At 44.7% G+C, this 11767-nt stretch overlaps 1 protein-coding gene across 1 annotated transcript; it reads right to left on the bottom strand.

Moving 5' to 3' along the window:
* Positions 1 to 1306: 1306 nt before the first annotated feature.
* On the bottom strand, positions 1307 to 10125 carry LOC113814990 (insulinoma-associated protein 1). Its single transcript, XM_027367067.2, has one exon. It carries the CDS (start codon positions 9684 to 9686, stop codon positions 7773 to 7775), a length of 1914 nt encoding a protein of 637 aa, XP_027222868.2. The 5' UTR covers positions 9687 to 10125; the 3' UTR covers positions 1307 to 7772.
* Between the last annotated feature and the right edge of the window lie 1642 nt (positions 10126 to 11767).

Genomic DNA, 11767 nt, shown 5'->3' with positions numbered 1-11767 from the left:
TTACATATACATTGGGGGGTTGGAGAAAGGGGGGAGGGAAATACATTCTTAAATCGACATGTATGACTTCTTTTAACGACAGACTTATGAGAAGTTAAATTACAAAGAGTTACAAATACAAGCAAAGACACCCTCCGAAGTGGCGACAAAGAAATAAAATTAAAAAATACAGATACACACACACACATACACACGTACATGAGATCCATAAGCTAAGTAAATACATCAGATCATAAACCAGCTTCATAAGGAGTTAAACCACACACATTTAACTCGTTGACCTTAAAATTAACTTCGTATACAACTGCATCTGAAGTATACCGTTTTATTTCTTCTTCTTTAAACCTTACAATATTACAATATTATGCATCCTATTCCAAAAGAAAGTTTTATATTCCTTTCGCTCGCGCAGGAGCTCCTTGGTAAGACTTTTAAACAATAATACTGGCCTCCTGTGGTCCCTGAAGAGCACTTATATTCTACAAGGCAGTTTGGGCCTCAACTACCTCCAGAGACCACTACACTCGCTATGAGATTTTTTTTCTTTTTTTTTTTTTATTCATTTTATTTTTTTTTTTTTTTTTTACCTCCAGCAAGTGTCCTTATATTATTTTTTCTTTTTTTTTTCTTTTTTCTTTTTTTAAGGTGGCTGAATCTGTGGTCTGTGGAGGAGAGAGGCTCGCTGCGATGACCTTATTGGCTACATGTTCTACGATTTATGTGTCTTTTCCTTTTTCTTACGGTCCTTCCGTGCGAAGAAGGAAGACGGGGTGAAGGAGAAAGAGGGAGAAAGGGGAAAATGGGGAAGAGAAAGAGGGAGAAAAGGGGAGAGAAATAAATAAACAGAAGAGAGGAAGATGACGAAAGAGACTTAATTTTAAGGAAAAGGAGAGAGAGAAAGAAAAAGAGGGAAAGAAAGAGGAGAAAAGAAGGAAAGGGGGACAGAGAAAGAAAGAAAGGAAAGGGAGAAACGAGACGGGGAAAACGTCTACCAAAAGCAGAGCGCAACAGCCAAGAGAGAAAGAACTTAACACCATCCCTGAAGGTCTTTCTGCATAAGACTAATGATTGTCCACCGCAATGAAAAGGTATTTGTGGTTATCGAGAGACTTGGGGTTTGACCAAGATTTTTTTTTTGAATTTTTGATTTTTATTTTTCATGTTTCCGTCACTTTTGATCGACTGTGATAGCTAATATTCTCGTTCTTTATAAACATATATATTTCTTCTTTATTTTGGCATTATCTTTTGTTTCTTTTCTCTTTTCGCTTTTTATCAATATATTTTTTTTAATCGATTTTTAAAAATATTTTTATTTTTTTATCTTTTTTTTACTACTTTCCCTGGCACACCATCGAAACGAGAGGGTCCTGGTTAGGCCAATCGATAAGCGAGATAAGTCTTATCAGTGGTCGACCCTCTAACCACTGTCTCTAGTTTTAGTCTCCCTCTAGCTGCATGACTTAGAGATAGTGACTAGATTCCACTCATAATGCTAGAGACTAGAATTGTCGACCCAGGATCTTATTCCGGATCTGGAAAACACACCCAGATGACTAGAAGGACCGCCATAGATCCAAGCTTAGGCTAGTGACTAGTATAATATATTTAGTGACTAGTAAGATAGATAGCAAGAGTATTCGCAGTCATGTGGGTCTCGGATGACTGAAGAAAAAAAAGGTTTATGACTAGAAATGTTATCGAAAAGAACTGTACTGACAAGTGACTAGAATACACTGTGACTAGGAATTAACCTGACTAGAAACCGCTCTGACTAGTAGTCCCGCTGACTAGAAACCGCTCTGACTAGTAGACCCGCTGACTAGAAACCGCTCTGACTAGTAGATTGCACGACTAGAAATCGATCTGACTAGTAATTCCATTGACTAGAAATTCCTATGACTAGTAAATTTATTTGACTAGAAATTCCTATGACTAGTAAATTCATTTGACTAGAAATTTCTCTTGACTAAGAACTGACTAGAATTTCCTTCCTTACTGGAATACTCTTGAAACTGCAAGAACTAGTAAAGAAAAGAAATAAACTATCGGACTAGAAAACTCGTTGACTAGTAACTCAACTGACTAGCTGACACGAAGACTAGAAAAAATGACTATAATCAGTTCGCAAAGAATGAGTTTAATTTTGAGAATTTCAGATTTTATGATTAGCGAATTAAGATCATCACAAAAGACTAGAAAAAAAAATAATTACTCGTGAGTTTAATGATATAAATTGCAGCATTCTCGACCATTAAACTCAGACATTGACAAACCTGATGACTAGAAAAATCAGCTGATTATTAGTAAACCTTCAGACAAGATAATCCAATGACTAGGACGAAATTTGACTAGAAAATTATGCAAATATTTGTTGACATAATAATGAATATTACACTACCCCAAGCTGTTCCTCTTGACCAGTTATCTACCAATAAGATAAATCCTATGACTAGAATTACCTAACGACTAGTTACGTTAACTTGACTAGTTTTTTAACGTTCAATGGCTAGTCTGACGTGACTAGTTGAACGCGCTACTTATCCAAGAGAAATGAATCTTCCAAAGAAAAAATACCTTTGAAAAAAAGAGAAACCTTAAAACCAATTATATATTTTGATTTTGATTTTTTTTTTACTTTACTTTTTTTTTTTTTTTTTGTTCTGAATCGCCTCTTTTCGCCGACATGGAAATGACAAACGACCTTTCCCGTGAGCGAAAAGATGGTCATTTTCACGTTAACGTTTGACGTATTGGGGAAAAAGGGTCGATTCTTACGATGACACGAGGACATGCGGGAATAAATGCTTTAAAATTAGGAAGCTGATATCGTATATATATATGTATATATTGCATAACACAGACACACACACACACAAACACACATACACACATACACACACACACACATACACACTCGCACACAGGCGCGCATACAAGCACACACACACACATACACACTCGCACACACACACACACACACACACACACACACACATACACACACACACACACACACACACACACACACACACACACACACACACACACACACACACACACACACACATACACACACGCACGCACACACACACACACACACACACGCACATATATATATAAGATATCAGTGACTAGATCTTCACTCTCCTTAATGAGAAATGACTTAGATTTTAAAATTACGAAAGTTATTCTAATTGCTACCAAATGACTAGATATTGCACTTATCCAAGACTAGATATAAATACAAATTATACCAAGCTTTAAAAAGAACAGAATTTTGAGGGGGAACTTAACTAATACTGACTAGAGTCTACACTTGTCCAACTCAAGACCTTTAAGAATACGACTAGAAAAGCTTCATCTCTGGCGACAAAGCGACGACTTACGAATATTGACTAGGACTTCACTCTTCCACGACTAGGGTGGCGACTAAGAAAAACGACTGACTAGAATCTTTTCTTTACACTCGCCCTGTGCTAATATTAAGATCTTAAATGCAAAACTAATGACTAGAATTTGCACTCTCCCGCGACTAGTTACAAAGAACGGGCCGAAAAAATACTTAGAAAACATTGACTAGATTTTTTTTCCATGATCTACGACTCGCCCTGACAAACACACGCACACACGCACACACGCACACGACGCGGAGGTGGGGTGGTCGTCTCGGCTAACGACTAGCGAGCGACGACCTCCCTCCCTCCCTACGACTTGAGACTTAACGACTAGAGACTACGAGGCGGACGAGAGATCAAAATTATTCCGGATAAATGACTTCTCTGGGAGACTTTTTCTTTCTCTCTTTTTTTTTTTTTTTTTTTTTTGCCTGTCTATTTATCTATCTTTTATCGTTTTATCGATGAGTGGTTTAAATGATTTTTTTTTCATCTACTTGTCAATTTTGATTTATCTATTTATCGATCTCTATCGTTGTATCGAGAGAGCATTATTTGAAATAAAAAATCTCCAGTATTTTTTTTCTTTTTTTTTACACTCGAAATACAAGAATGAAAAGGTCTCTCAGAGTCCCGGAGGAGAGATGTCCGCCATGCTAGAAAAATGTGACTAGATTTTCCTCATCCACTTGAGGGTGGATCAACACACACACCTCGAGACATACGTATACAATAGACGTGCACTTAAAACGAACGAAAACGGATAAATAAAAAAACGTGTAATTGTAAGCTATGAAAGACGAATGGCGACTTGTTGAGGGCATGGAGGAGACGGCGATAAACGAGGCGGAAGGGCGAGAGAAGGAAGAATGGGAGAGAGGTGAAAAGGGGAGCTGGATTAATTCTTCCATTTCTTCCGTTTCCGCTGTTTCCGTCTCTTCCGCGCGCTCAACGGGGTAGGGCGGTTGTGGGCGGCGGAGGGGGAGGGAGCATATCCCACGTCATTACTTTCCTCCCTTTTAATCGACTCTAAATTCCCGAATCTAACCATTAAAACCCAATTAAAAAAACATAAACGAGGTAACATTCTTTGTTTGTTTGTTTGAGACCGTATCTAAATTTCCCCCTTTTTTACACTCAAAATCCCCCATTTTTCCCCACTCCTCCTCCCGCCCGAATTCTCTCTCCACGCCACCCCTCCGCCCTCGCCCTCCGCCCTCCCCCACGCAGCCACCCCACACGCACGCGAGGGCGGCGAACACTAAATATACCTAAAGCACGAAGCAAGGGTCGCGCCGACGGCCTCCAGCGAAGGAGGCAACGCGCGCTGATTAACACTGAGAACTGGGATAAGTCACCCGGCAGCGGCCTTTCGGCTCCGCTGTTTGGGGAAAGGGACAGACGAAAGAGAAAGAGACAAAGAGAGATAGAAAGAAGAGGTAATAAGCTAATGAAGCCGGGTGAAGCAGCGAGGCGGCGACCAGCGCGAGGCGAGGAGGAGCAGACCGGCAGGGAAGCGAGAGACGCAGAGAGGTCTGTCGGAAAATCGAAAGTATCCGAATTACCGATGAGCCTACCGGCACCACCTCCCGCTCCGGACGCCCCTGTTCCACCGCACTGCGCGCGCACGCTCACGCTCCCGACTCTCGGCCTCAGAATAAATACTTATAACTATTCAGCGTCATGATTGCTGCTCTCGGGACATCTGTTCAGCCGCCAGACGGAGACGAAGCGCGCAACCTGAGGCTATTTTTTTTTCTTTTTTTTTTAATTTTCACTTCAGATTGTTTCGACTGGAGATAATCCAGTGCGGAAGAAGAGGAGAAACACACTGACTTCTCTGTACACTGACATGGCACAATAAATACACGGTAATTCGGGTTTCACCCAGAGATAAATACAGCATAGAATATATAGTTATGTATATGTATATCATATGTACATACGTTACTATCTTACACACAGCCCATGTTTTAAACACCACTCATGTGAAACATTACGGAAACACACGCAACGGTTTGGAAAGAAGATAGAATTACACACGCGCCCTGATCATCGTTCAGCGACAAACACACACGGGGGCGCCGTGAATGGCAGACAACACTCTCTTCAACGCCACGAGAAAATTCACTCTGACTTCCTTTTCTCTTTTTTGTTTTACTTTTGTTTTACTTTTTTTTGCTTCAAATGCCTCAGTCAATTTTAATTTTTTCCCTTAAACATATACTTATTCCGACAAAACTTCAGTGTCCTTAAACTCCACTTAATTTTATATATTGCACTTGACTGATTGCACGGGTTCCTTGCAAAGTTGCACACGCTCCCAGCTTTCGACTAATCTTGCCAATTAGTTATGACTTAAAGTATATATGCTTAACATTTCTCTCTCTTGTTCGGAGACAGAATTAATACGATTATCCTTTTTTGCTTCTGTATAAAAAAGTCTTCGTGTTTTTGTGTAAATTGTCCTTGAATGGAGAACTAACGCTTGTAGTACTATTTTCAACGTTTTATCTGCATCCAAAACCAAGACCTGTTCGAAGTGTTTTGACGAGCCTCATTACCCTCCTGTAATCCACTCGACTCCCCCCCCCTCCCCCCCCCCCCAATCAAACGCACGAAATCTCCCCCAACAGAGAACCGTAATTGGATAGCCAAAGGTTCAGGACAAAGGAAGAGAGAGAGAGAGAGAAAGAGAGAGAGAGAGAGAGAGAGAGAGAGAGAGAGAGGGAGGGAGGGAGGGAGGGAGGGAGGGAGAGAGAGAGAGAGAGATAGGGATGGAAAAATAGCAAGATAGATAGATAAAGAGAGAGAGAGAAAGAAGAAGAAAAAATCGACGCAGCAAGGAAGGAAGATCGAATCGGATCCAACCCCGTTCTGATCTTCGATCCTACTACGAACCGATTCGAAATCAGAATCAATAAATCCCACAATTTTGACAAACGGAGAAAAGAAAATAGTACTTCATCGCGTCAATACTCTCAATCAATAGGCAATTTACATGATTTTATCTTTTTTTCCCGATAAATAATATATCGACTGATTCATCTGAATATCAATTTATGTGACGTGTTGCGGAAGAGAATGTCGTCGGCCATTTTTTTGTTTTAAAAAGTTGCCTTAAATCTACAAACATCCAGAAGGAACACACAAGAGACAAATCGAACAGTGAAAAGAGGCAAAGGGAAGTGATGAATAAAAAGGGGAGGTAAAGAGGGAACAATTGTTTTCCTTGTTTATAATATCTCCGTTCTTCCTTTTTTTTTTTTTTTTTTTTGCTTTCTTTTCTCTTTTTTATAGTTAAAATGTTCCGCTTCTTTGCCTCCCCTTCTCCTATTCTTCGTGTCACTCACCCGGCCTCAGGGAACCGTGACAAAGACAATAATAATAAAAAAAAACAACTCATTTCATTAACCACAGAATGAGATCAATTACACATACAGAAGGATGTTGGCTGCTGCCTTGTTCAATCATCCCACGGACTAAATTGTTACATCTTTTGCTCGCAGTACCTTAATCTGAGTATCTTTTACATCATATTGTTTTTGATTTTGGTGGCCTGGAATCCACTGCAAGAATACAGTCGTGTGGTCTCTCTGGTTGAATCAGGTACTTTCTTGTTGATTATCATTAATTCATGAAGTAATCTTAAGCTGAACTGGGAGACGGAGCCTTATATTGTAAAAAGTCCTTACACTTATTTGCTAAGTAAAACTACTTTTGGAATGGTGACTTTGCTTATGTAATGAAATCACGTGACTAGAATCATTAATAAGCATTGAATTAATATCGACGTGATCGTGTGATTAACTTCCCATAACTTATGCTAACGACTACAGTGCACGCGGCGTCTTGAAGTTTTCTGGCCGTAAGACACATCGGCGCAGAAAATGAAGACAGAACACAACTGATGATAAATAAAGACAAGCAATCATAAATAAATGTACACGCTTACATTGCTAGTGGATACTCTCCCAGTTGTCTTAAGAAATAGATATCCTAAGAATGAATGACAAAGACACTCACTGGTGCGTGGGTAAGAGGGAGCCGAGACCAAGAGCATGAGCAGCCTGGACTCGAATTAATCTAACCTGCTGAAGGAGGACCTGCTGGAGGAGGAGGCGGAGATGAGCAGTCTGTCGTCGCCTGCTGGAGCGCCACCGCTGAGACCGGGGAGGAACCCGCAGACGCCGCCGCTGGTGAGACGTGTCTGCGTCGGGGAGCGGCCTCCGTGGTGCCCTCGGAGAGAAGGGCATCGCAAGACGCCCTCTGGAACTCGTCTGGCACCGGAGGAAACCGCTGGAGTGAGGGAGGGGGCGGAAGGGAAGGGCGCCGCCTTCCAGAGGATGAGGGAGGGTTATGCTGCATAGGGAGTTAGGTCGGCGCGGAGATCTGGTGGGGGCGATGTATGAGGTGCGGCGGAGGGGGCGGAGGAGGGGCTTGTGTTAGGAGGTGTCCCCGTGGGGAAAACTGGGGGCGCGGGATGTGCAGGGGCGTGGGTTCAACCGGCTCCACTTTAGGGGCGTGAGCAGCCTGTAGGTGAAGCTCGAGAGCCGCTGGGGTGTAGAATGCTGCTGCACATAGATGGCAGGGGAGGACCTCGCTCGGGAAGGGAGGGGAGAGCAAGGGCGGGAGTGCAGGCGGCTGGGAAGATAAGGAAGGGTGAGAGGGCAAAGGGGCGGCGCTGGACGACGACGGCCCGGCACCCGCGTGCTCGTCTCCAAGATCTCCTCGATGCGTCGCCAAGTGCTTCCGTAGGTAGGACTGCCGCTTGAACTTCTTGAAGCACAGCTCACACTCGAACTGCTCCTCGGACGCCTCCTCCTCCCTCTCCGCGGGCGTGAAGTGCGCCAGAGGGACGAGGGCGGGCGGGCCTTTCACGAGGTTGTTGTTCGTGATGTTGCTGTTGTTGTTGTTGGTGTTAGTGCTGTTGTTGTTGTTCTCAATGTAGTGTTTACTCGACCCGACGTCGCTCTCGGGAGATATCTTGGGCGACGACGTGGCAGAGGTGGAGGTGCCGGGGGTGGGGACGCCCACGGGGGTCGTTGTCTTGGGCTTGTGCCAGCGTCTGTGCGAGGCAAGGTTGGCGGGGCAGTTGAAGACCTTGTCGCACTCGGGGCAGCGGTACTCCACGTGGATGATCCTTGAGCATCTGTGTTGCGCCAGCCCGAAGGCGTCGTCGTACATCTCCTTGCAGAGACGACACACATAATCGCCGATCTTATTGTCTATTTTGGCCAGCTCGGCTTTGGCCTCCTCTGTGATCTCAACCACGTTGTAGGCGGGGTCGATGTCGCCCTTCCGCACCACCAGGGGCTCCTCTCCCTCCGCCAGCTCGCGGATGATGGTGCCGGACACCGGGGACGTCTTGTCCTCGTCGAAGTTGAGTCTCCGCGCCGCCTTGGTCTTCTTGGAGGTCTTCATCTTCTTCTCGGGCGTGCCGGAGGCGGTCGGGGACTTGCGCTTGTGGGGCGTGGGCACCCCTCCCAGCCCGGCCGGCGACTTGCTGGGGACTTTTAGCGGCGTGATGTGGCGGGGGGAGCCGGGGGGACGGGGCGTGGAGGTGGTGGTGAGGTTGAGGCCGTCCTGGGGGCTCCTCATCGGCACAGCGGTGTGACTAAGGTCGTACGGAGGTCGTCCCAGCGGCGAGGTGAAGGGGATGGGTGACCTGAGCGGCGACGAGCCATGCGGCCAGTACACGGTGGGGGACAACAGGTGGTACGGGCTCGTCTCGGGCGGGATCAGGTACCGGGCCTCCTCCACGCGCGGACTCGTCGCCTGGAAGCCGTGGTAGTGACTGACCTCGTGACCGCCATGCAGCGTCGACACATGCAATGCACTCGTGACGTCGGCGTCGGGAAGCTTCCTCTTGACGAGCGCCAAGGGCGACGTCTGCTCGATCTCGCACGGCGTCGCGAGGACGTCCGTGTGAAGCTTGGGAGGCAGGCGCGGTGTCGCCGCCTGGTACACCGACCTCCTGTAGAAGTCGCTGTCAGAGGGACTGCTGAAGCCAGAGTCCGGCGTTCTGACGAGCAGGCGACTCCCCTTATCCACACCCCGCACGTGCACCACTTCCTTGACCCCTTCCACATAGCTCTCCACACGCACCTGTTCCTCTCTGGCTGACAGCGACTCTCTGCTCCCACTGCTGGAATGCCGACGCCGGAGGCTGAAGTCCACCGGTTCCTCTTGCTCGTCGTGCATGATGGCACTTCTCCAAGGCCGGTATGGCACCAAGTCCAAAGCACTCATGTCTTCTCTTCTTTTCACCAGGAAACCTTTCGGCATTATCACAGTTGAGATCACAGATGGAAGCAGCGAGCTGACTCAAATCTACAGTGTAAAGACGTGACGGGCGCCCGGCAAGCGCCTCACATCTTGTTTACCAAGTGAGTGAGGGAGGGCGAGAGAGGAGCGCAGGAGAATGCGTCCGCCCTGCTCCCCACCCGATAACCAACTGAGTGTGCGAGCAGCGCGGCGTCCCCTCGGTGGCACCTGGGCGTGCCGACGCTGGTTGGCCACACGCTCGCGTACCGGCCGCTGATTGGGCGCGCGTGCCGACAGACCCGCCCCGCGGCAGGTGTGCAGCGGGGGCACGTGCGGCGGCCTCCGACTCCTAAATCGATGACTGAGGATTATACATTTAGCTCTGTGTCCGCAGTCCTTCAGAGCAGCTTTATTAGTTCTCTGTAAATTCCCAGCGATAACCCCGAGGGTCAGAACAAAGCCATTGTGCAGATATTCATAACTGGGGGCCGCCGGCACGCGTCCCCTGTCGTGACAGCTGCCCCTGCACCCGGCTGCCTTATCTGTACACATCTGCAGCCCCTCATCTCTATTTTAATTTCTGAGCAAGGGAAATTAGAGTTGTAAAGTAACGGTCCTCTCTGATAGTATTCCGGGTCAGATTATTTGCATAATTTCAGGAAAATGAAATCGTTGCACTACTTCATACATCTAAAAGTGGGGCATTGCAAAATTCAAGTATAAGGATAACGCAAAGGGAGACTTTTCTCTGAATCTCACCGACTGTCGTCAGCTAACTAGGTTATTATTTTTTTACGCTTTTTGCTGCTGCAGGCGAGAGCTGCATTAACACGCAGAGTGTCATGCCAGGATGCTTCCAAAGAACGCGTTGTAATGTTTCGCTTTCATTGGCAATTCCCTTTCACAGAATCTTACGACGTAAAAAGGAATTAAGTGACGTTGTGTAATATTCTACAAAATACAGAAAACGCGAAAGAATAAAATCAGATTCCAGATAATCTAGTCGGTCTCTCCGTCCGGGAAGCTCCGCCCCCTCTCGCGATTGGCCGCTTTCATCCGGGCGGCGGCCAATCAGCGCTGCTCCCGCCAACGCCGCCGCGAGCCAATGGGATTCCTTCCCGCCACGCGACAGTGTCAAGAAAAATGTCTTCCAATCAGGCTTCCCGTCGTTATTGGCGCCAAATCACAGCTTACCTGCCGCGCGCCAATTTACCGATAGGGCACGATTTTACCGCCGGTAAATTAAGCGCCGCAAGTCGGGAGTCTTTTGTTGGCCGTAAAGAGGAAGTGTTCAGCCTTCCCTCTTGTTGGTTCTCCCATTCTTGTTCTTGCTTTTTAAATTGTTTATTCTTTGTGGTGCATCGCGTTTTTCTTTTTCGTTTTTTGACGAAACTTTTGCTGTCTTGACATTATAACCTGACTAACGGTGTAATTATATCACCGTCAATATTTATATTGTTATTATGATAACCTTATTTGTCAATAATGCCAAATTATTCAAAATAAATGAATGAACTAAAATGTTCAAGAATTATCAACATAAACAAGAAAAGTCAAAGCAATTAATACAAAACATTGTGATCTGTTATTTTTTAATCAAATGTTGCATTAGTATTCTTTATTTCCTGTCGATATTATCAGTTATTTTTCACATCAATACAATATATTTTTTCGAAAATGTTATCGTTCATATAATTTTCTCTATTTCGATCATAATCTAATTTTATGTTATGTCTATCGGCATATTACATTTGTATTTTCTGAATATTGTAGTGTCAATTATTATCATTATTATTGTCACTACTTTGTACCAATATTACTATCATCGCTATTATCATCATCATCATTATCATTATTATTATCATTATTATCATTATTGTTATTATCATCATTATTATCATTATCATTATCATCATTAATACTGCTACTATTACTGCTACTATTATCATTATTTTTGTCATTATTACTACTCTTGACATGATCATTATCATTATTACTATTCTTGTTATTTTCATCATCATTATCTTTGCTATCATCATTATTGTTATTGTCATTATCATTAATAATGAAACTACTATAATCATCCTTTTTGTTATTATTAT

Source organism: Penaeus vannamei, chromosome 21 (genome assembly GCF_042767895.1).
Source record: "Penaeus vannamei isolate JL-2024 chromosome 21, ASM4276789v1, whole genome shotgun sequence".
Taxonomy (NCBI): domain Eukaryota; kingdom Metazoa; phylum Arthropoda; class Malacostraca; order Decapoda; family Penaeidae; genus Penaeus; species Penaeus vannamei.
This window is presented reverse-complemented; position numbering and strand designations above follow the sequence as displayed.

Excerpts from the sequence above, each read along its gene's own strand:
- LOC113814990 (XM_027367067.2), bottom strand. The coding sequence starts at position 9,686 with ATGCCGAAAGGTTTCCTGGTGAAAAGAAGAGAAGACATGAGTGCTTTG.